General features: G+C 31.7%; 4 protein-coding genes and 1 non-coding gene across 6 annotated transcripts; 1 reads left to right on the top strand and 4 right to left on the bottom strand.

The window, feature by feature from the left end:
• Positions 1–570: 570 nt before the first annotated feature.
• LOC114167186 (putative receptor protein kinase ZmPK1) lies at positions 571–3,084 on the bottom strand. The gene is made up of 2 exons (XM_028052183.1): positions 2,394–3,084; positions 571–2,234 (listed from the first exon to the last, which is right to left on the bottom strand). Exons 1-2 carry the CDS (start codon positions 2,767–2,769, stop codon positions 763–765), a joined length of 1,848 nt encoding a protein of 615 aa, XP_027907984.1. The 5' UTR covers positions 2,770–3,084; the 3' UTR covers positions 571–762.
• Positions 3,085–3,858: 774 nt separating this feature from the next.
• On the bottom strand, positions 3,859–5,842 carry LOC114167294 (protein WHAT'S THIS FACTOR 1 homolog, chloroplastic). Of its 2 annotated transcripts, none has more exons than XM_028052345.1 (2): positions 5,754–5,842; positions 3,859–5,626 (listed from the first exon to the last, which is right to left on the bottom strand). In XM_028052345.1, the coding sequence occupies exon 2, from the start codon at positions 5,619–5,621 to the stop codon at positions 4,065–4,067; it is 1,557 nt and encodes a 518-aa protein (XP_027908146.1). In that variant the 5' UTR covers positions 5,622–5,626; positions 5,754–5,842; the 3' UTR covers positions 3,859–4,064. The 2 variants fall into 2 exon arrangements, with proteins under 2 accessions (XP_027908146.1, XP_027908147.1); XM_028052346.1 differs by having other exon boundaries at positions 3,859–5,660; positions 5,754–5,799.
• Positions 5,843–8,751: 2,909 nt separating this feature from the next.
• TRNAT-AGU lies at positions 8,752–8,825 on the top strand. Its single transcript has one exon. It is a non-coding gene; the product is annotated as a tRNA-Thr (tRNA).
• Positions 8,826–10,101: 1,276 nt separating this feature from the next.
• LOC114167070 (transmembrane protein 87B) lies at positions 10,102–13,600 on the bottom strand. Its single transcript, XM_028051999.1, has 5 exons — positions 13,286–13,600; positions 12,268–13,207; positions 11,963–12,058; positions 11,673–11,809; positions 10,102–10,664 (listed from the first exon to the last, which is right to left on the bottom strand). Exons 1-5 carry the CDS (start codon positions 13,447–13,449, stop codon positions 10,508–10,510), a joined length of 1,494 nt encoding a protein of 497 aa, XP_027907800.1. The 5' UTR covers positions 13,450–13,600; the 3' UTR covers positions 10,102–10,507.
• A 5,721-nt stretch (positions 13,601–19,321) lies between these two features.
• LOC114167410 (WRKY DNA-binding transcription factor 70-like) lies at positions 19,322–20,876 on the bottom strand. The gene is made up of 3 exons (XM_028052496.1): positions 20,485–20,876; positions 20,006–20,110; positions 19,322–19,875 (listed from the first exon to the last, which is right to left on the bottom strand). The coding sequence occupies exons 1-3, from the start codon at positions 20,763–20,765 to the stop codon at positions 19,413–19,415; spliced, it is 849 nt and encodes a 282-aa protein (XP_027908297.1). The 5' UTR covers positions 20,766–20,876; the 3' UTR covers positions 19,322–19,412.
• Between the last annotated feature and the right edge of the window lie 3,826 nt (positions 20,877–24,702).

Raw genomic sequence — 24,702 nt, 5'->3', positions numbered from 1 at the left:
ATTATTTCATAGACAAATGAGGATGGAGAATTCCGTAGAATTGATGTCAACTAGTGTAAATTTTAGCTATTGAGAATGTAATAGACTTTGTGTTGATTAGTGTGAAAATTTGACTCCAAAATAGTTAGTAGAATTTTTAAGCTTATGTAATTTTCAAACATTTCGACAGTTTGGTTTATTAGTGTTGTTAGAGCTATTAGTTAAGGCTAAGCTTCTTCTCACAGTTACAAATATTATTCTTGTAAGTGTTTTCTCGGAGTATCATCAACTACGTCATTTTTTACGGTTTAGGTCAAATTTTCATCGAAAATGGTGACGGTTTAAGAAGTTTGGTCTTGATCCTTTGTCACTTCAAAGATATGGAGCATGCAACTTATGTTAAGAATGAGTATCAAATATCCATTAGTTTCAACTGTTTTTTAGGCAATAAAGTATCATATAATAATTTTTTAGACAGCAAAAGATCAAATCACATTTTAAATAGTTTCTGATTTTGGGTAATTTTGTTCACCTCATCCGTGTATAAAGTATAAATTTACATTTCACAGTTGAATAAAAAGAAATGCCTTCTAAAAATATATACTTCTAAAAACGGTATATATATATTTTATTTAACCAGCAGAAATATATAACAGCAGCATTGAAGTGCATGCACAACACAACAAATTGAAGAACCAGAAACACATACAATATATGACAGACAAAAGCTACAAAAAAAACACAAGGGAAGTGACAACCAGATATGAAACCTCTTCAATCAAACTATCTTGACTCGTTGTCATGACTTTGGAGCCTCTCAGCAACTTGGCTCATGTTGGGTCTCAGGTTTTTCTCTTCCTCTACACATTCCAGAGCCACCGTGATCAATATCTCCATTTCTTTCATATCATAGTTTGATCCCAAAGAAGGGTCAACGATCTCATCCACCCAAAATGCTCCCAATTCTGATCCTTTCTTCCTTTTCTCCCTCACCCATGTCACCAACCTCTCATGATGAGTTGACTCTGCTTCTAACTCTGTGATTGGAGCACCTGTTGTTGGACTCCTTCCAGTGATCATCTCCAACACAACAATGCCATAGCTGTAGACATCCACCTTGGAAGTGATTGGCAAGTTGAAAACCCATTCAGGTGCCATGTAACCTCTTGTTCCTCGTATCCTTGAAAAGCTTGAATTGTTGAGGTTGTTCCTGTTAAGTAGCTTAGACAGCCCAAAATCCCCTACTTTTGGTTTATAATCAGAGTCAAGAAGTATATTCTGGGGCTTGACGTCACAATGCAGAATCCACTCCAAGCATTCTTCATGCAAGTAAGCAAGACCCCTCGCAGTTCCCAGAGCAATGTTATACCTCTTGGTCCAATCAAGAACATTTGAACTCGATGAAAGGTTCTGAGCTAAAGAACCATTCTCCATGTACTCATAAACCAACAACCTATACTTTCCCTCAGCACAAAACCCTAGCATGCCAATTAAGTTCATGTGGTTAAGCCTTCCAATGATGCTTACTTCAGCCAGGAACTCACTTTCTCCTTGGTTTGCCACTTCATGTAGTCTTTTTATTGCCACAACCCGATCATCAGACAAGACACCTTTATACACGGTACCTCCACCCCCTCTTCCAATCTCTTCACTGAAACCTTTAGTGGCATGCTTCAGTTCAGAGTAACTGAATTTTCTAAACCCCGTTGCAGCTGCAAGAACATAACCTTGTCTGGGTAACATCCCGTTATTCCTAAACAGGAAACACCACACCATAAAGATGCACACGACCTCAATTCCTCCGAAGGAAATCGCAAACCATAACATGAACTTCACCAACTCATTTTCTTTTTCAGGTCTCTCAAGTACTATAGCTCCTCCACCGTTTCTTCCACAAACCAAACCATTATTGCTAGCGCTCTCATCATAGTCATGGAGGGGCAAAGGCAGTCTCAGGAAGAATGAGTTGGTGGAACTCGGTGAACGACGGCCATTTAACAACTGTGCCTTGAGATAGCACTGACCATTAGCACCCCTCACAGGCTTGTATTGAAACCCTTTGCATTCGCACAACCGCGAGCACAGACTCGCACATTGTCGGTAGGTGTGATTGCCAAAGAAGGCATAGTCATATCCGTAAAAATCAACTCCAGGTAAGCTTAGAAAGCGAGATTTTTGCTCACTGTTGTTGCACCAAAGTTGGAAACTGGGTATGCAACCTTGAGACCAGTCTTCAATATCAAACCATCTATACCCTGCTTCGAAAGAAGAAATAATAAGCATTTATACCAAAAAGAAGAAATAAAACTACTGCTGGTAATAATGTTTCGGCTATGCTATTTTGAAGAAGCTTCAAAAATTTAATAATGAAAGCGAAACATTAATTATTTAATGCTATAATTATGTTTAAATACCTGGACTACAGGAACACTTGCTTCCGGTTCTTGGTTCATAGCTGCAAATACTGTTGGGTCCACAAATCCCATGAATAAAACAAGGTTGTTGCTGAAATAGTCCTGACACAGACCACCTGTCTTCTCCGTCTTTCATGCTATAAAAGCGAACGTTGCCGTCGTGATCAAGAGTCAATCTGCGTAGGAGTCTCATTCCGTAATCAGTTGTTTTGAAAGTGAAGTTATCAGAAGAAACCAAATAGCCCAAATCATCCACCACAACAACCCTGCTATCGTTGAAAGTGGATCTACCATTGCGGTTGCCATTCCCGAAGTTACTGCTCTGAAGCCAAGCGTAAGGCCAGAAAAGGCTGGAAACTTGAGGACCCTTGTACATGAGGCGTAGAATGTTCTCGAAGTCGAAGAAGAGCCTGTAGAAACCGGAGGAGTAGGTGCTCCCAGTTCTTCTCGAGGAAACGAGGTTTGTGAGTATTTAAAGTGAAAAAGGAAGAACCAGTCTAACACGATCGAGGTCAATATCTCTGTAGTACGAGGTCAATAGCTCAGTAGAGGAGCCTGAACATGATGCAGTTAATGATTATAAGGTAGATAATACTGCTGAAGATATTATACAAGATTGAGAAATGAGAAAAGAAAAGGAAATTGAACATTAGAATTTTCTTTCTCAAGAATATGTTAAAAGTAACGCATCGAGGTCAAATTACAATTACACATTTACAAGTTACTTCCAAATCTCACTTTACAAAATTGAATTAGACTTCTTAATTTATTCAATGTTTAATAAAATCAGTTTAAAGAGTGTTTTAAAATTAAACTCGTTTGAAATTTATTTATACTCATAATATTTATGGTTTGTTATTATCAAACTACTTATTCCTAGTTAAAAATCTAGTACCAAATGAATAAAAAATTTAACTTATAAATTATTTTTTGTAGAATTGTGTTAAATTTAAAATTCGGTTCTTTTGAAGAGTCTTCTTTTAATTAAAACTGGGAAAAGGAGAGGAAACTGCAAAGAAGACTTAGCAACTCATTCATGTTTAGTCTACGTTGATGCTAAAAGTCATGTTCAAATATAGAAAAGAAGACATAGCTAGTGATAGCACCGATCAACCTCACATGAAGTTGGTTTTCATGAATCACGTAATTGTAGACCAATCTTAGAAACATCAATGATCATGAAATCTATCTGCTTTTACAACTTTTCTCTATTTCTTTGTTTTTTCTTCTTTCTTTTTCACAAGGAACGTTCTTTGTAAGCCATTCAAATGAACTGCTTTGATTCTAGCCTTGGTTTTTTGAATCCATTTCAAGATATTTTGTGCTTCTCTAGTGTCAAATTTTGTAACAATTACACGCATCTTTCCTGGTGCTAAATATGCCTGGTGTTAATTACCATGTTCGAGGATCAATGATTCAGGTATTTTTGACAGAATATTCTGAAATATATACATGGAGGGACTTGTTATAACTAAGGCCAAGAAATGCATTTTAGTTACTATAAAATAATTTGCTAATCTGCAGAACTCGCAATTTATATCCAACCTTCTATACATATCACCTTTAAAAGGAGGATCAAACAAGTCAAAATAAAGAAGTTGAATACAAATCTAATTTGAAGCCAGATTCTTTCTTGTGTGAAAAACTCCAAGCTTGAAAGCTCTTGTGGAATCACCATTGTTCTCTGGGACGGCCATCGGAGAATACAGGAAGAAGGGCTTCTTCTTCATCATTCTGTCTGGTGTATTTAACTTGTTTATTTGCCTTTCCCTGTCCAATCTCCAATACTTCATCATCATCATCATCAAAATCTGGTGGCAAACTGTCATCGTCTTCATCGCTCCAGTCATCAACAACATCCTCAAATGCTTCATCACTCACTAAATCATCAACTTCTTCTGACCATGCTTCTTCCCCTTGATCACTTTCATATTCTCTGCCATCATCACCTTCTCTCAAGCTATCTTCAAGGGTCTTGCGAGCAGGTCCCTTGGGGAATCGCGGAACATTAACCAGGACACGAAGCTTTTCCTTTACAAGCAACAACCGGTCCTTGTCCACCAACTGAGAGTCCCGGTAAGCTTCCCTCAGAAACACAGAATCTCTATCTCCTTTCAGAGAGACATAAAACATATCAGGATGCCTTATCAACATCCCCCTCAGCTGCTGAGAGAATCTGAACTCCTCACGAAAATGCGTGAAGTGATCAACAAGTGTCCTCTTCTCAAGTGTGAGACTCAGAATCTCATGAACAACTCCACAAGCATGCTTCTCCTTCTCCCTTGTCCCTGGCCTCAATTCAGAGAAATCAGAGTAAGGCGAAATATAAGGCAAGTCTCTGAATTGCATGATCCTCCTCATCTCACCCTTGGAAAGATTAAGACCCTTTGGAAGCTTCACCCTGTGGAACCTGGGAGGTCTGTCTATGATCAAATTCTGCTCCTCCATTTCCCTTATCCGATTATCCTCAGCCGATAGCTCAGCCGCTGAAACCGCAAGCTCAGGGTCCCAATGAGTTAGCTCCAAGGCAGGGCCACGCTCAGTTGCAACCACCTTGAAGTACTGAGGATACCTATGACAAATGGTGTCACGAAATCCCTGGGGGAGACCAAGATCTGTCCTCAGATGTGCAATTTTCTCCAACAAAATCCTCTTTTCCAGTGACATCATCAACAACTTCCTGAGTTTTACAATCACCAACTCTTCCATCTCATTCCTAATCCTCAATTCCTCAAAATAGAGTCTCTCGGCTTCAGGGGTCATTTTGAATTTGAGAGAGTAAACCCCTTCTTCCATAATCTGAAACACTGCTGGGAATTTCTTCAATATGGCGATAAGTTTCCTCCTTTTATCGAGACCCAAATCTCTTTTGAACTTCCCAAGCTGCTTAAGCGACATAACCCTATCTGGTTGAGCCACCAGAATATTCCTCACCCTCAGAACGAATTTCAGCTTCTTGTCCCTCTGAATCACGTTGTCAAATGGAAGCTCTTTCCTTCTCTTCACCACCGCTGTTATTATGGGCCTCGCCGCATCAAATTTCGGTCTTCCATGCGGCGATTGTGATGGGCCCCAACTCAAATTTCTTCCCCAAAACTGGGACTTTTGCAGGGTGCAATTGAGTTTGACGGAAAGATTGGGTTTTGCATGGAAAGGAAGAGTGTTTGAGATGAAGAAAGGTAAAGGGGTGGATGATGAAGGTGAAGATAGTATGAGTGAAGGCTCCATCTAATCTATCACTCAACAAGAACACCAAAAATTGAAGAACTGATGAGAAGAAGAAGAAGAAGAAGAAGAAAATGATGATGATGAAGAAAAAGAAGATGAAGAAGAAGAAGAAGAAGAAAAGATGAGACTTACTCAAGTGCTATGGCGATGTCTGTGTGTGACGATAAACCCCTCGCAAACAATATCTTAGGGTTCTTCTCTATCCATTTGAACAAAAAAAAAAAACATTAACAATTCATTATTTATTACATTACTTCAAACTTTATTAAAAGAAAATTATATTAACTTAATTGAATACGTGTGGCCAAACTTATTATCAAATAGTGTAGTTCTTATGTGTTCTGCATATTCTCCATTTTATCTTTACCGTTCATATATATAAATATTAGGATTTAATTCTTATCACTAATGTAATTTTACTTTGATTTTTATGGACAAAAGTATTAAAATAGTGTAATATTTTGTCAAAATCACTGAGGTGTAAGTTTTAAAAAAATTGTAAATAAACAAGTTATGTTATTTTAGTATCATTATATTGGATTAGATACTAAAGTAAAGTCGTATCATAATAGTACTTTTTTTTAAATTTAAACAAAAATTGTACCAATTTGATATGAATTTGATGCATTATAATTATTTTTTAATTTTATTTGAAGTAATGTCAAATTTGACATGATTTCACTCTGGTAAGTTAAAATCGTGTTAAATTGAAATGATTTTTTCATAATGAAGTTGTATTAAATTAACAATGCTATTTTTTGTAATTTATTTTAAAACTTACATCATTTTTATAATTTTGAAAAAATAAATTGCACCATTTTAGTGCTTTTGAAAAATTTTATGTATACAATTGTTATGGATGGTAGATAGAAATGGAAGTTAATGAGAATGTGGTAATAAAATTCAACTTTGAATATAATATGAATGTGAAACTTAATAATACTTCATGTATTATATGTATTGTTTGGCTATCTCGAAAGACGTCGGATACAATTGACCAAACGGTTAATGAAAAAATCGGTCGATCAACACTAAAGTAAACTAAACACAAGATTAGTCTAAATAACTTAGTAAACAAACTTAGAGAGAATTGGGTCATAATTAGGCTGCTCTTAATAAAAAATCATAAAGAAAATTATAAATGAAATGGTTCTTGGTACATTTACAAGCATTTATTAGAACATTAATGGTTTTGACTAGACTTGTCAAAACGGGTCACTCGGCCAAATTTCATTGTAGGTTAGCCACTTAGTAAGCTAACCTAACCCGGTTCACTTATTAGTGAGGTAAGAAATTTGAGTCTGCTCCGACCCACCATGAATTTTTGTGGGTTAAACAGGTTGACTCACTTAATTTAAAAAATTTACTTTTCTTTTTCTTCAATCTAACATTTTCTTAATATGTTATCAAAATCCAAAAAATCGAAACCTATTTTAAAAATTTATTTTTCTCATTTCAAACAATAAATAAACCATTCATCCAAAAAACTAAATCATAATTCTAAATAAAATCTAAATAATCTCAAATGTCAATCTAACACAATCTTAGAATCTAAATGTGAGAGAGAAAAGTATTGAGTGAATGAATTGTCATCGATATGAACCTCTCTCTTCCCCCAAAATTAAAAAAATAATAATAATGTTTGTGTTCTAGGTTGGATGGTTAACTTAAGAGTGAGGTGAGTTTTTTATTTTTTTTATGTCCTTGTGGGTTGGTGAACTCATGGTGAATTGAATTCTTGGTAGACTGAGTTAATCTTTTCCCGTACTGAAATTTGTAAATTTTTAACCCAATCCAGCTCGAATCCCGTAGTGGGTCGGGTTGGTTCACAAATTTTTGTCCTCTTTTACAATTTTAACTTTAATCGATTAGATTCAAACTGACTTTAGTGTCAAAATATCTTTAACAAGTATCAATCAATTAGTTGACGAACAAAATTACATGAATAAAAAAAGACCTAGATCAAAGTAAAAGCATAAAAAAATTATTTTAAGTTGACCTTGGACCCTTTATGTGAAACACTTCATATTTGATTTCTTAAAAATTATGTTTTTTCTTTAAAAAGAGATGTTAAAGTCTTTTGAAATAATTTTAAGATAGAAGTATTTAAAAGAGATAGAGCGAAACAAAAGAGAAAAAATAACTTTTATTTTTAATAAAGTATTGAAATCAACCATGGAATGTCTTTAATTTATAGAAATTTGATGTAATTTTAAAGATGGGAAATTATTAAAGTATTTATATTATGTAAATGTTAAAATAAGAATGATTAAGTGGGTAACATTACTCAAGTTCCTGTTTATGGATTTCTATATTATATGTTTGATATTTTTTATAGATATATTGTATTTTATATTGAAACGTACATTTATTGTATCATTTTATTTTTTGAATAATCTTTTAACCTTTTTTATTCATACATTCGTGGTATACTCATTCGTGTAACTGTGTAATCTTAATTCAAAATGATTTTAAAAGCAGCACCGATTGATTCTCATAATTTCATCTCTCTTTTTTCAGCAAATTGTTTTAATTTTATACCATTTTATTTCATTGCATTTTCACTCTAAGAAATCATTCATACAAACCATGAGTTTTATATCTACATTTTTTTCCCCAAAAACACAAACCTCTTTCTATAAAATATTTTCTTAAAATGTAATTACTTAGTTGATGTTTTTTTCTTTAAAGACACTCTACATGATTTTTAATTTAATCAAATTCATTTCCTTTATTAGTCTAAGTAAAAAATTTTACAAAATTTATTTGTATTTTTAATTAAAATTTTATTCTAAATTTCGTTGAAAACAATAAATATTCTTCATCATGAATACTATACATATTATAAAAAAGCTTAAGAACATGTAAACGAAATCATTACAGGAAATATCAAATTAATAACATTTGTGTATACTAATTCAATAATAATAAAAAAACTATTCGAATTAAATTGAGAATTGGTCATATGTAAAGAAGCATTTTATGTGATTATTTAAATTTTAAATATTTTGTATGTCTACAAGCCTTTGATGCAGAAGGATGAACAGAAACTAAAATGCATGAAGATCCTGCATTTTCTTTCATCTTTACTTTATCCATGATAAACTTACAATTGCATCTTTAAACATGTGCTTTCATAGCTCAGTTGGTTAGAGCACCCGTTTAGTAAGCGGGAGGTCTTGAGTTCGACTCTCAATGAAAGCAAATCTGTGTTTTTTTATTTTTATTTTTTGGTGAAATGTTTGAGCAATCAGATCCATAATGCTATGTAACAAGTAAAGGCTTCTTGATTTAATGAAGAAAGTGGAATGGATGAGTTGGAACAAGAATGTTTTTTTTTTCATTCCATTTCAATGTTTTGGATATGATGATATCTGGGGAGAGATTGATTCCAGGCAAAGCAGTTGAAGCAAGGGAAAAGGATGAATCTTTGGAAGGAAGTGAGAATGTAAGAGATAGCCAGAAAACAGTGGCAGAAGCAGCATGAATGCAAGAAAGGGTCATCATAGGGACTGTCTGGTTTCTGGTGCTTCTCATGATGCTGATGCCTCATTTCTCAGCTTCTGATGATGTTACTTCAAAATATTGTATGTGAAGAATGAGAGTGAGAGTGAGAGTGAGATTGAATGGTTTGATAGATATAGAGAAAGATGGAGGAAGGGGACATTCATATCAGTCTATATCCGACACAACCATTTCATAATTGCCAATAATGATTTCAACTGCTCCTATCAGATGCCTCTACAACCAATCACTCCTTTGTGTTCAAGTTTATCCACAACAAGCATTTTTTTTTTCTTCTGAAGATTTAACACCTTTCGTTTATCACCAACCAGTTAAATCAACTCATCAAATCGGGAAATGTCATTGATTAACTCATAATAATAATAACTTCTTGTTTATAAAATGTTAAAGAATATTGACTTGGGAAAGGATTATTTTGGTTGTACCTCTTGTTCAATAATTGGGTTCAATTAAATTTCACTGATTCAAAGTATGAAGGTAAAACACAATCTAGGACTTGACTCGTGGAAAAATTCGTTAGATGTGTTTTTGATCGACTTTTAACATTTTTTTAAAGGTTAGCTAGTTCTTACAACATTGTTTATTTTACATATAAACGAATTTCAACTCTAAGATTTATTTAACTTTGTTATTTTCAATATTATTCTAGGAACCATCTTGAAAAAAAAATAACCGAATATAATTTAGAAAATGTTGTTTTATATTTAATGGAATAAAAAATATGATATAAATCTAATCTCCATCTTTAACAGGTGTGAGATTAGTTAATTTTCCTCTTGAATGTTTTTGCCCCTTTTTTTCTCATTCAGTAAAGACTTTCCCGTGTTTTAATTGAAAGATCATCAATCCATCTTCTCTCAAATTATAGACTTGATTTTAAAACAATAATGACTAGAAATCTAAGAATAATTTCACATATTTCTTGGGCAGTGAGAGTGCAGAAGGAATAACAAAATTTGTGCAAGCTAAATCTACTTAAATATATTAAAGGCTGAGTCTGAGAGAGTCTCAACAATGTCAGAAATTTTGCTTAAAGTTAACATGCTGGGGCAATGATTTTAAAACTGGGTTTGCTATGAAAAAGGGCATGAGAAACAGCAATGTAAATTTGAAGGCATGGAGATGGATACATACGGATGATGGTCATCTGAAACCATACAGGGGAATGATTTTATCACACCATCTGTTACGAAAAACTATTCATATTCTAATTTCTAATGGCATGGGGATGCAATTAAACCATTTTGATGTATTGATGAGATTGCCACAGCCTCTCTTGTTTGCCATCATCACAATTGACACCTGCACCATTCAAAACCGTATCTGTATATGATGTGAAACACTACTATACAAGTATGACATTATTCTCGCTTATCTTCCTCCAGATCTTCTCCAAAGGCAAGATCAGTCTTCCGATCAAGTTTGGCTGCAACATCCCCAGTTATCTTTGCTACACTGCTTGTCAGAGAGATACCCTCCTCATCAAAGTCATCTCCTGTTTCCTCCAAGTATGCATATCTACAAATCAACATATAGATGCAATCACCCTTTCCAGGAACAAAACAGCACCAAAACAGAAACAAGACATATATTGAAAATAAACAACACATTGAAACTAATGTGCCCACTAAGTTCTAAAAATGCTCTAATTTTAACTTAAAATTCATTCATTCTGAAAGAAGGAAAAGTCTACATGGAGATTCCAAGTAGCTACCAGAAGAATCAGAAAAAAAAAAAAAAAATTAAAGTTGCACATAATTTCCCCCTTGCACATTATGCAAAGAGGCTGTTTACAAATTTGTAACTATGAGTAACCTGTTACAAAGGGCAACTTACCGTTACGTCACATATAAATGGAAGAAGGCCTTTTACGGCCTTGAGCAATTACATGGGAAATGATTTAGAAAATTGAAAAAGCTGAGTGGGCTACGGGATACAGATAAAGACAAGAACAAATGTGATTCTCCGGCACTCTCCCTTCTGCAAGGGAGTAACAGCACTTGTGGTGTGTGTGGATGACATATTAGAGACAGAAAACGAACATATAATAGTCACAAACACCTCATGTAAGGAAATCCTACATTTTTTGTAAACTTTTAGGTATAATTTGAGATATGTAGTGGCACAATTAATCTCTCATAACATCAAGTTGCAAAGATGGTTTGTCTCATTTTCTGCATTAGCACACGCATACACAGGTAGAAAATTGAAAGATATAATGAAGGTTATACGGAATTTAGCATTTTCTTCTATAGGTTAAAGGGAACTAGCACTATCGCATCCAACCTAATAGTATACTATGCAAACAAAATCCACCAGCCACCTCATGGAAGTTTGCAGTGGAATGAAAAAGAAAACAGCAAATGAAGACCCAAAGCAACTGTTGCTCTCGTAATAACTACTTCAATGCTAAATAATATTAAAGGCATTTCAAGTAAAAGGTTAAATATATTTGCATAAAAACACCAAGTAACTAGCATAAAAAAACACTATTCAACACATAAAGGCCATGGAAAGGACAAGTACCTAGTAGGGTTCCGAGAAGGAGCCCAAAGGACACATATCACCAGCAAGAGAGCATATGAAAGCAGACACCAGAAGGCTGGGATAATCCAAGCGATTTGCCATAACTCATTCAATGGATCAGTAGCATTGAAGTATAGCTGGTTGAACACAGAGAACCCAGATCACAGATCATTAGCAAAACTGACTGGCATGAAAAAGATTAGAAAAAAAAAATTTTGAAACTCCAGCAGAAATAGCACATCTCTAAAATTGCTAATTTCTGTACATCAAATATATTTTCCAAGAACTACCTCAAAGCCAATCCATGCAATGGACAGTAGCACAGACACCGCGAGTGTGTTTGTAAACTTTCGGTAGAGCTCAAGTTTAGCTAAGTTTCTCCTTGTCTGCATCCATAAATAACAACACAATCAAAGAACAATAGGAGCAAACGTTACTAATTCTAACCAGTTTTGCCGAACCAAACACATTCAACCAGAGTTAACATTTGTACACAAAAACAGTCAAAACTCAAACCAGGGCAGCACTCACTCCGTTACCATCATAAACTAAACATAACAACAACAGACTAGAAAACCCAAGGTTTTGGAATTGCCTGCAGTTTCTCCAAGGTTTTGGACAACGATGAGAAAATCCACAGAATGAAGCACGAGTCAAGGCAAACAACAGGGAGCACCAAAAGCAGCTTGGTCTTCCCGGAGAAGTCATTGATGTTGCCCAGATGCTCAACAAGCTCGAGTGCCTCAGAGGCAACAAAATACAGCAGACCAAGAAGCAGCACTCTGTAAGCAATCCTGTTCCCACCGAGCGTGGGGCGAACAACCCCATACCCCATGGAGACAACCAACAGCAGCAACCGCGACAGCGTCTTCTTCACCGAAGTAAAGGTGACAGCCCAGAGGGTAATCCCCATGGGTCTAGTCCCAGTGGAGTTAAAGTTAGCATACTCGAAATACCACACAGCCATCTCACACATTCCAAGCGCAATAACAGCGGTGATATGATAATGCAAGTGGATAATGTCTTTCCAAAACTGAACAAACCTCAAAAACCAACAAAGACCGAGTAAAAGATAAGCCAGAGACATGAAGCCATAGAGGGTCATTAGAGGGGCCATTTTTCCAGGCAGATACCCTTTAGGGTTACGCCACACTGTCCTTCCCTGAATGGTGGTGCCCTTAAGGGAAGGGTCGCAGAACATGAAGTAGAGGTAGTACATACCGGTGGCGTTGATGTCAAGGGTCGTCGTATCCATCTGGACCTGTTCATCGGTTCCCTGGAAGAAGGTTTTGATGCGCTTCGGCAACTCGAGGTTGTCGGGGTTCTTCTGGATTATCACTTCGCCGAGGTTGCAGATCCGCTCCTTCGCCAGCTTCGGATCGCAGCAGATCAAATCGGATTTCAGGTACGAACCTCCGATCCGGTTCCGATCCCGAACCTCTAGCAATATGGCCTCCACTAACCCCGTGTTCTGCTGCATCCTCCCCTGCACGATTGCGGATTCACGCGGACGTGTAAACGTCACCGTTTCGAACCTGAATCCAATTGAACGGAATCAGAAACCATAACTAACCCTAGAAATAAGAGAGTGAGCGAGTGAAGAGGAACAATACCTGATGAAGGATTTGGCCAAGAGCGCTTCGCTGCCCCCGTGGAAGAAGAAGGCGTCGGAGCGGTGGGTGAAGGGCTCGTTGGAGTAGTCGTGGATGGAGGCATTGATCGGAGTTAGTAACAGTAAGAGGAGGAGAGGAAGCGCGTGAGACTCAAACGCCGTCATCACCGTCGTCGTCGCGAAACACGAACATGCAACAATAATGTGATGCGATGCGACAGAAGCAATTGAAATTGTGAAGAAACGGAACGGAACGGAACAACAAAATTTTCAGGTTGATTACTTTCTCGTTTGGTTGGTTGAAACAAAAGTGAAAGTAAAGCTGAAAATGGTGATCGTACTTCAGTTAAATCAAAGAAAAATAAAAATTATTTTATGAAAGATTTAATTAATTTTGAATTTAAATTTTATTATAAAATAAATACAAAATTACGCAAAAAGTTAATAACTTTTGTAATTAAGATTTTGTTGAAGTGATGATGGTGTACGTGGATTTTGAGTTGAAAGATGATTGAAGTAAATTAAATGTTAAAAAAAAGAGAGGAATGAACATGACTATGTTTATTATTATTATTATTATTTTGTTGAGTTTTGACATGTTACAAGGTTAAGTTGTTATTTTTAGAGTGTAGTGATAATGACATGACAATGTATATCCAAAACAAAGATTGGTGAAAACAACTTCTTAGTGTAGTTTAAGGACAAGATTAAGGTCATATGAATATGATTATTTAAATTATCTTAATCTTAATTAATTAGCCATCGCATTAATCTATCTACCTTTTTTTTTTTACTGAAAAGTGACAAGAACTAGCAAACAAAAGTGGATGGAGAAATATTATCATAGATTGAAATGATTTTAAAAGGTTGTTGAACAATTTGAGACAAATATGGAGGATTTTGTGATTGAATTCAAAGGATTCAAACAACTTTTTTTGTTTTTCAGTGTGAACTCTTGTAAATTTATCAAACACATTTTTCAATTTGTTGGAAAATTGGTGTGCATGGACGATGATGATTCCTTGCTTTGTCTCTAATTGTGTAAGATTACCTTATGTTAAAAAAATGTTTTAATATACATAATTCATCATTAGTCCAAATCATTCGACACATGTATAAATTTCACTAAAACTTGGATTATTTCAATTAATGAAATATGGGCAAAAAATTATTAGATGCCAAATGTAAAGAAAAAAAATTTATTAAGCACTTCAAGCATCGGAAACTTAACATATTTAAGTCGTTATTTTCCAAATCCCAAAGAACATTAGTTTGAGTAGTTTTAATATATGATATAAATAATTAATATATTTCATAAAAAAGTGCTCATATACAATGAAATTATTGAGATAAATTAATACAACACACATGATTCATATTCTTAAATCATTCGATAATAATATTTTATGAATCAATGAAATTTTTTTAATACAATAATTAAAAATATTTTATTAACTTTGAGAGAACAAAGAAAATAACACAAAATTTGTAAAAGAGAGTTTCATTTCAAATTATCCATTCTTTTGCAAGATACACACTCAACTTACTATTGGGGTGATCCATAAATTTTTATATGCCAATAATCAAACATCTAAAATACAATACACATAATCAACCAACTGATATTAAATATAAATATGTGTAATCAAAATGATTCATATGAGAATTAAATTTGTACTTGTCCGAAATTATAAAATTCAAAAAACTATTACATGTTAGTTTAAGAATTTCTTATACAAAGATCAAATTCTTGAACAAGTTTTGAAGTCATAGTTTTTCTTATATAACTTAATTTTAGTTTATAATTTTACAATAGAAATGAAAGAGCTTTCTTAATCAAAGATAAGGACAAAAAGAATTACTAGTTAGACTAGAAATAAATTATTTGAAAATAACTATTAATAATTTTACATCAAATCTTTAAATCCTTGTAGGGTAGTTGTTTCACCAAGAAATGTCTCACAATTTTAACATGAATTTGGTAATGAATATGGATTTTAGAATTAGAACTTTATTATCTTTAATTTCGATAAATTAGTTTTTTTAATAATAAATTGGCATTGCAACTTGGTAACTTATTTCCTTTCTTGTTTCTTTATTTGTTTGGTATTGTGGTGTTGAAGTAGATAAAACTCTTTCATATTAAGTTATTCAAAAAATATAATTTAGATAAGATCAACTATGAAGGTTAACTTCTAACATAAATATAAAATGAATCTAGGAATATTGTATTACTTAAAAATATTTAAAGCACGAAAAGGTTAACAAAAATTTATCAATTACAAATCATATATATTATATAGGAATGTGAAGAAATTATCATGTATTACTTGTCCATGTAAAAAATTCACAATATCAATGTCGATGTAAATGTCATATACAAAAATAAAAGACAACTATCTTTATAAGGGAGTTATTATCACCAATTTTTGAAATACAATATTTTTCATATAACAAATTAAGAGATTTATGTTACTAATTTTCTCATAACAAAGTAACTGCTATTTTGATTTGATATTTAATTAATATTCAAAAGGATATGTATCATCTATAAAATAGTGTATCTTGAATAAGATACTTATTTTACACTTACAAATTGTTGTAAAAACCATTTTATCTCATATGATCAATTGAATCAAGTATATAAAACTTAAGTGAGACTTGGTGTTTATCTCAACCAATTCATCCTATTTTATATATGTACATAGGGAGGCAGAAGGCGTTTCAACCTACTAGAGGATGAAGACACTCCAACCGCGTACATAAGGAGGTCGAGGACACTTCGGCCAACAACAAATGGGAACACTTCAACCTGAATGATGGAAGTCTTCAAAAAAAGGTCAAAGAAAGCATTAAATACCATATAACAAAAATAGAGATAAGAGCAAAGAAAAGGAACATTCAAAATTATTTCCCTTATTATTGAGAGAATGGTATATACATATACATAGTACATGCAGACCATGTAAATGAAACAACTAAACTAAAACAAAATATGATTAGCTAACATGAAACGAAAGTTAACAAGGATATTAAGACATAAGATGAAATAGCAAAACTCTAAACAACTTAAGAAGGTAATTGCCTATGTGACTTAGGCCTGACTAGGTAAAATTATCAAAACCATTATAAATTGCATTATTCACGATATAATTATTATGTATTCATTTTAGTATTTATTGTTGTCTGATGCACATACCTTACTAGGGTGTCCAAGTGTCTTTGCAGACACTACCCCTTTGAATGTCAAGAACATTTTCACCTAGTACATCTCAAACAACTTCAAAAATTGGAGGATAACATCTCGAATTAGAAACACTTCTAATAGGAATTTTCAAGAGTACATATTGACCGTGTAAGCTTTTCAACAATATTTCTTTACCGTGTAAAAATAATATATTTATTGTATGTTTAGTTTTAAAAAACTTAAATATTATTTATAAGATAAACTACTATAAGATAAATTAATTTTATAATAAATACAAATTAGATAGAGTAGCCACTCGTAAAATCTTTCAAATAAACTACTTGAATAAATAAGTAACAATTAAATTAATGATTTAAATCAAAATTAAAATGTATTGAGCATGCAAAGTATTTAGTTTAGCTTTAGTATAAAAACAAATTAAATTTTGAAAATGAATATTTACTAATGAATACGGTAAATATCGCTGAAAAAAGTATTTAGCAAAATTAGAATATTAAAATATGTAATTCTTACATATGATTTGTACTTTATTTTTTTTTCTTTGAGACGTCTAGTGATTTTTATCCTAAGTCAATATTGGTGATTCTTTTTCCATAGCCAAAAAGCGAGGAAGATCTAACACAAGTATAAACATTCTATATAAAAAAAATTAAGATACAAAATTCAAAATTTGAAGTAATATATGTACATCATTTTATTCATATATTATTCTTCATGTTCATTCATGCGAGAAAAATTTTACATATTCACTCCTAGACATTAAACCTCGAACCCTGTACAACATTATTTAACTAAAGTTATTATTATAGATTGTTTTGTTGAAATAATTTAAGACAAGGATACATGATGTTATCATTAAATTCAAAGGATTCAACAAACTTTTTCTTTTTCAGTGTGAACCTTCGAAATTTCTCAAATTTTGGAAAATTGGTGTACATGGATGAAGATTCCTTGTTTGACCCCTGATTAGTGGTAGTGTGGAACCTAGCAGGACCCTTTGTCTCTTTTTGTGTAAGATTACGTTGGGTTCTTCTTCTTTTTACAATTTTTTTAAGAGTTAAATATGTTTTTACTTTCTTAATTTTCGGTAAATTTTAGAATTAGTTTATTTCAAAATTTTGAACCAATTTAGTTCTTCATCTTTTAAAACACGTGAATTTAGTCATTTTAATCAAATTTTGTTAAATTTGTTTGACATTTCATAATAGTATTTGACTTAACATTAAAGTAAAAATGTGTCAAACAGTATAAATAATTCAAATACAATTCTGAAATGTGTACGAAACATCAAATAAACCTAGTATAAATAATTCAAATACAATTCTGAAATGTGTACGAAACATCAAATAAACCTAACACAATTTGATTAAAATGATTAAATTCACGTATTTCGAAAGATGAATGACTAAATTGATATAAAGTTTCAAAATGGACTAATTTCAAAATTCACCATTTTTTTAAATAACTTTTGCCAAAAAGAATTAACTTAGAAAATATATATATATATATATATATATATATATATATATATATATATATATATATATATATATATATCATAACATATTATCAGTTATTCTTTTAAAATAAGTTGAACAATAACAAACATCATTATTCTAGAAGAAAGTAGTGAGAACAACTTTGTCTACACTTAGTATATACTTTAAACATGAAGGATTGGATTAAGTGTCGAAAACCATACATCGATTAAAACTAAAATTAATATATAATTTATAAATGGAGATAATTCTCATTTAACTGCAAGTAAAAATTTTATGAAAAAAAAAAGTAGATAAAAATCTATACCCACAATTCGTTGGCCACAAAGCACTGGTTTTTTAGCAGCCTGAGTAGTAAATTGAAATGGTTGGATGGTGAAGGGGTTGTTGGTGCATCATGTTTTCTATATATTTATTGTACTTTAAAAAGTACCCTCTTTCCACGACTCTTCTTTCTTTCATATCATGATCTTCTTTTCAAACTTCTAAACTCATGCTACTTGTTCACACACAATCATATTGGCTTTGGGTGGAAAAAAAAAGGTCCATTTCTGGTCACATTAAATTATTCTCTATTTCATGTTTATGAGAATAGTGTGACATATATATTGAACAATTGTAGAAGTTTCCTAGATATCACTTTCACCATTAGTTAATTGATTAATTTGGGTGTTGTTAGATTCTATGTGATGTTAGTCTTTCCTTCAAAGGTACATGCTTTCAAGGTATATACTCATCACCACTCGTTCACATTCATCTTTTCTATTATTTTTGTGTTGCTTTCATTGGACTTTGGTTTTGGAGAATATCTACAAACAAAATTTATGGCAAACAAGGCATGTTTGAGATTATTTTGTTTGCTTAGTGTGTTAAAGATCGAAATGAGACGGAATTAAACTATAAATAAGTGCAAATTTCACTAGTTTCATAAGATCAAGTTAAATTTAAAATTTATTTTTTAATATGATAATAGAGTTGTCCAAAACCTATTAGCGAGATTTATTATTTGTTAAACCTATCGTATCAGTCACTATATTAATGTCAGATCTCCTATTTAAGATATATATGTATCCGCATAACAGTAAATAAATAAATTTATATTATACAAAAGTGGGTTTGTAAAGTTGAATTTGATTTTGTAAAGTGGGTTTGTAAAGTTGAATTTGATTTTGTAAAATTAAATAAGGTTTAAAATGTATTATAAAGGAAGAAACAATCTCATGAAAACAAAGTAGAGTGAAATTGAAAATGTAGAAGATTTAATCAAAGATATGTACTACAATGATGGAGCTAGCTAAACAAAACTCTTCCAACTTTCAAGAAAAGCATGAAGCAACATTTATCCAATTAAAATTGATCTTTCACACTTTACATATAAGAAACACCACTTTCAAAATGGTCTAAGAAATTCACCAACCCAATCAATCATCAAAATCCAACAAAAGGCTGATATCATCAAGGTCAACAGAATCACACAAGGCAGAAGACATAACATCCCAGTGATCGAGTGGTAGAGTAGTGACATTATTATTATTGTGCCTTGAAGAATGATCCAAAGTGGGTTCTGGGGATAGCATGTGTTCATCAGAGTAACATGATGGAATTCTCTCCTCTTTGATCAGTGATGGTGAAGGATTAAGAGATGATAAAAATGGACACTCTTGCTTGGTTGGAGCAGGGAAGCTGTTGTTAAAACTAAGCAAAATGGAAGTGTCAGAAAGAGAATCATTGGAATCAAGTATGATTTCAGAACTTAACAAGTCATTGCATGTGTGGTGGCCAAAATATGTGGTCTTGTACAATGGAGGATCCTCTTGAATTCTTTGCACTTGTTTTGTTGCTTCACAATTCTGATCATACTTGTGAGTGCACCTGTAATAGTGCCTGCACAAGTTACAACACAATAGTTAAGGAAAATGATGCAATATATGTGAATCTATATATATATATATATATATATATATATATATATATATATATATATATATATATAGTTTTGGTATAATAAACCTACCTTGAGTATTTGGCTTTGAGGATCTCTTTTTGGCCATATTTTCTCCAGTGGTGTCCATCAACTGTTGGAGCTTGTGAAACTTTCTCCCATTCTTGTGTAGTTCTTCTGCATATATACAACAAATAATGCTGATTAATTTACACAAACACTTGACCAAAACCAAAAACTAGACTTAGTTTTGAATAAGGTAGCACAACCAAAAGGGTAAAAGCTACAAACAATCAAAGACAAAAACACCTTATATAGTATTATATCAGAATAGTAATGCTAAACAATTTGATGGGGTCCATCAAACAACCACCTTGGACAGAAGAACAATGGCCATTGAGGTTCCAAAGGGACACTTAAAAGTTATCTTGGAGATCCAAAAATGTTCAAACTCAAAGTGAAATTCAAACCTAGTCTTATAAGAAGAAATCAATTCTGTGTTGTCACTGAAAAGGAAGAGAAGTGTTGCAGAAAAAGAAAGAAATGATTACTTTCTCTTGTAGCACCCTCTTCTGTTCTTGAAACTGGTGGTGAAACTCTTGCAACTTTCTTGGGAGTCCTCAGATTTGGTGGGAGAGACAAGATGATGATGAGAGTGATACTTGTCCAAGAGGAAGAGGGTGTTGGTGAAGGATCTAAGCACGTTCTTGGCAAGATTTTGAACAAATGGTGTTCTTGTTTCTGACTCATCTTTTTCATTCATCACTACTCGAAGTTGAGTTGCAGAATCATAACCTCTCAGAAGCTCCTCCAACACCTTTTTGTGATCCATATTCTTCTTCTTCTTCTTTTTCTTCTCTTACTTACACTATTGGAGCAACCTTGTTTTTCTCCAAATATTCTTCTTCTTGTCTCTTAGATTCATGTATATATATTGGTTGCTTTTGTTTTTTGTTTTTTTAATAGATAGATACATGTTTATGTATGTATATATATATTGGTTGGTTTGACGTTGTAAAACACTTGTGTTTGGTCCACCACTGTACAAGGTACATTACCAGCTGCACCAGGGTGATTGGCCTTTTCATATTATTTTAGGGTTTAGATATTTGTGAACTTAAATTGTTAGAGTGTCCTTTTCTAAAATGACAAAATCTTGTTAGTTAAACATTTTTTAATTCTGCAAGATCCATCAAGTTTTTTTAAATTTGAGAATATAAACCTTAGCTGAAAATAATATTTTGATGAATTGTTTGTATGTTTTTTTAGTTTTTGTGTTTTAAATTTAAGAGTTTTTTGTGTCTTTTTGTTAAGTTTTTATATATTTTAAGGTTTATTATATTTTATTAAATTGATTAAATTGATATGATACTAAATGTAAAAAATATATGATGTTTTTTTAGTTAAAGATAAATTTTAACTAATTCAACCTTATTATTATTTTACATATAAATTTAAATTTAGACAGTGCTTCATAGATATCAGTGGCCAGCTTTGTTCATAAGTGGAGGAAGCATAATTTTTGTTTTTACTTGAATATGCGCACATGTTATATTAAACTTAAAAACAATTATTTCTGTTTCTCGAGAAGCTTTTTTTTTTAGTTTATATAATTAAATTTGTAATTTAGTGAACCTATATAGAAACTGAACTTAAATGCAAAATGTGTAAATCTGGTTTCAGATTCACTGGTTTCAAGGAAATAAATGTGACTCAGCCAATTCTTGGTTGGCATTCAATGTTATTTTAAATGAAAATTCAGACATACTAAACTTCCTTTGTCGGGGAAGAAAAGTCATGAAATGGAAATTACAATAAAAGGATAATGAAAAGCTAAAATTACAATATATTATTTACAATTAAAACAAAAACAAATAAAATTATTATATCTCATTTCATCAAAATATTGTTTTCATAATTTTCTAGTAAGAGGAAACGTGGGCTTCACATAATTGATATGTGAACAGTATTGAAGTTTGTCAAGGTACATGTAATAAATTTGCAATTAATAAATAAGGTGAAATATTGAAATTTTTATATTTTCATAGCCACAATGTATTGGTTACACAATTAGAGATGTGGGGTCTTTTTGTCCAACTAGGATAATCAAATATTGAAATGTTGTTGCATCTAATATTAATGGATATGTCTCTTCACATATATTAATATCAGGTTTTGTGAAAATTTTGAACATCTAACCATGTATTGTATCTAACAATTTCACCATTTTTATGTTGTTTAGCGTAAAATCCCATTTGCACCCAACTATTTTACACCCTTAGGTGTGCGAACTATATATCCAAAAGCCTTTTTTTAACAAGCAAACCTAATTATGCTTCTATTGCATCTTTTCATTTTAGCTAATAATTTCTTTGTTGACAATTTTCAATGATTATTAGTTCTTGATCTCATTGTACGCATAACATTCATCGTTATATTGTATGCAAAAGTCTCATCGATGTTGACTTAATTTTGATTTCATGTTATCTTATTCATGACATGATTGATTGAAATTTAATCATTTTCAATAATTTCATGTATCAAATATTCTTCTGAAACCGAATCATTAATTATATTAAAAAAAATCTTTCAAAATTTTTACCTTTTCCATTAGGCCATCTTGTATTTTAACCCCTATTCTCATTCAAGAGTTTTTTTTTTTTAATCTTTGGAACCAATAGGTCTACCACACTTTTCAACCAACAGGCCTACCATGCTTCAGGGTGCTATAAATTAATATCAATTGATATATATAACTTAGTTATCCTTTTTTTGTTAGTAAATGAATTATCTTTTGAACTTTCAATTCACATTCTTTTGTACGAGAATCAGTACGAGATAATGATAATTCATTTCAACCAAAATCTTTTTCCAATTATTTTCTTTTCCCCCTGATGTTGGAAAAACTTATTTATCAAGATGACAGTGGACAAATTGAACTATAAAGAAGTCTCTTATTGATAGTTTAAGATATTTTACTATTCATCATATATTCTAAATCGTCCCCGTCAGAAAAAAAACATCATCAGTCCCCTTTTTAACCACCTTTTTTCCTATCTTTTTCCTTTCTCTTCCGGAAACCGTCTCATTATGATTTTTTACTCTTTGACCCTTTAACTCTTCAACGTTGCATATCTTTATTAGTCATAAAATATTATTATATTATAATAAATAAAACATTTTTATGGTAAAGTTACATTAATGAAAAAGAATAAGAAAATAAAAAAAAATTATATGAAAAATCATCAACAACAAATAAAAATATTTAAAAAAAAAATATTTGATACACAATTAAAGAAAATCGCACAATAAAAAAAAATATAATTAGGTATGATATAAAAAATTCCATGAAGATATGAGAAGCTTTCCAAATATCATAATAATTGAACATTGAGATAAAGAAAGTTGTTTTAGCAAAATATTTATTTTTTAAATAAAACAAATATTAAGAATAAAAAAGACTAAAAGAAGATAAATTTTATATTACTTAATAAATGAATGACTTATGCAATTAAAAACTTGAGAATAATTTTTTATTAAATAAAAAAATAAATAACAAATAAAAATATTAAAAATGAATAAAAGTAATGAAATTTAAAATCTATTTTATTCACTAAAATTGTTAACATATAATTTGACCGTAACCATAAAAAAAATATAATCAAAATTATGATAAGAAAAAGACCTTAAAAAATATATATGAATTTTGTAGATATAAACCAAATCGAATAATATATATATATATATATATATATATATATATATATATATATATATATATATATATATATATTATTATCTTCCTCTCTTCAAATTATTTGAATTATAAACAACTAAAATTTCAATTACATTATCGTAAAATATCATAATTGACCCTCGAATAACAATTATATTAAAGATTTAGGATAAATTACCTTAAAAGTTTCTCACTTAAAAATGGTATCGAACTTTTTCATCTTCTCACTGTCATTTATACATGAATACCATTCATTTATTGTATTTCACCTTTACTTATTGTAATAATAATTATGATATTATTTTTTATAATATTTTAACAAATTCTATCCAAGTGTTTAAGTTGTTATGGTATTTAAACATTTATCTAAGGTGACTTACTATGTAGATGTAGAGATTGAGATGTTAGGAGTAAAGTGATTCGTATATAAATATCCATAAATATATTTTTCACCCACGTTTTGTATTTTGTATTATTTATTTCTTTCACATTCATTTCTTGATAAACAAATATATTGTTGATTGTTGGCATAGTGACAAAGAGAGAGGTGTTAGAAATTGGACCAGAAACAGTGAACTGATCTACGCATTTAAATTTGCAAAATTTGCTCATCATGTTAGCAATTATTTATTTATTCTCAACCCTTCATTTAAATAATCATTAAATTATTATTATTATATGAATGAATTTTGGTGCATGTGTGCCCACATTAAATAAAGAATAAAGAACCACTAGGTGTTTAATAACGAAACTCTGAGACCCACGTAACAATTGACGGCTTAGGATGTGCCACGTGTGTGAAGATTGTTGAGTGATGTCACTGTGATTGTGTCATATGATGACGTTAAGAGACATGTAACATGAGAGTGTTACAGTGACTATGTTTGGGTCTGAAAGGACGATGTTACCCTTCCGGGTTGTGCGGAATGTTGTTGTCAGCTCCTTTATAAATTTCCTAACCCATCTTTTCTCATACAAGAATGATTACTTTGACACATTAAAGCTAAAGAGGAAAAAGAAAGAGAGATATAAC

Source organism: Vigna unguiculata, chromosome 10, assembly GCF_004118075.2.
Source record: "Vigna unguiculata cultivar IT97K-499-35 chromosome 10, ASM411807v1, whole genome shotgun sequence".
NCBI lineage: Eukaryota > Viridiplantae > Streptophyta > Magnoliopsida > Fabales > Fabaceae > Vigna > Vigna unguiculata.
The sequence above is the reverse complement of the archived record's forward strand: the minus strand, read 5'-3'. Positions and strand labels throughout refer to the sequence as shown.

Excerpts from the sequence above, each read along its gene's own strand:
- LOC114167294 (XM_028052345.1), bottom strand. The coding sequence starts at position 5,621 with ATGGAGCCTTCACTCATACTATCTTCACCTTCATCATCCACCCCTTTA.
- LOC114167070 (XM_028051999.1), bottom strand. The coding sequence starts at position 13,449 with ATGACGGCGTTTGAGTCTCACGCGCTTCCTCTCCTCCTCTTACTGTTA. Across the intron at positions 13,208-13,285 it reads TTGGCCAAATCCTTCATCAG|GTTCGAAACGGTGACGTTTA; the intron begins GTATTGTTCCTC and ends AATTGGATTCAG. Across the intron at positions 12,059-12,267 it reads AAACCTTGGAGAAACTGCAG|ACAAGGAGAAACTTAGCTAA; the intron begins GCAATTCCAAAA and ends TTATGGATGCAG.
- LOC114167186 (XM_028052183.1), bottom strand. The coding sequence starts at position 2,769 with ATGTACAAGGGTCCTCAAGTTTCCAGCCTTTTCTGGCCTTACGCTTGG. Across the intron at positions 2,235-2,393 it reads CAAGTGTTCCTGTAGTCCAG|GGTATAGATGGTTTGATATT; the intron begins GTATTTAAACAT and ends CTTTCGAAGCAG.
- LOC114167410 (XM_028052496.1), bottom strand. The coding sequence starts at position 20,765 with ATGGATCACAAAAAGGTGTTGGAGGAGCTTCTGAGAGGTTATGATTCT. Across the intron at positions 20,111-20,484 it reads AGAGGGTGCTACAAGAGAAA|AAGAACTACACAAGAATGGG; the intron begins GTAATCATTTCT and ends GTATATATGCAG. Across the intron at positions 19,876-20,005 it reads CTCAAAGCCAAATACTCAAG|GCACTATTACAGGTGCACTC; the intron begins GTAGGTTTATTA and ends TAACTTGTGCAG.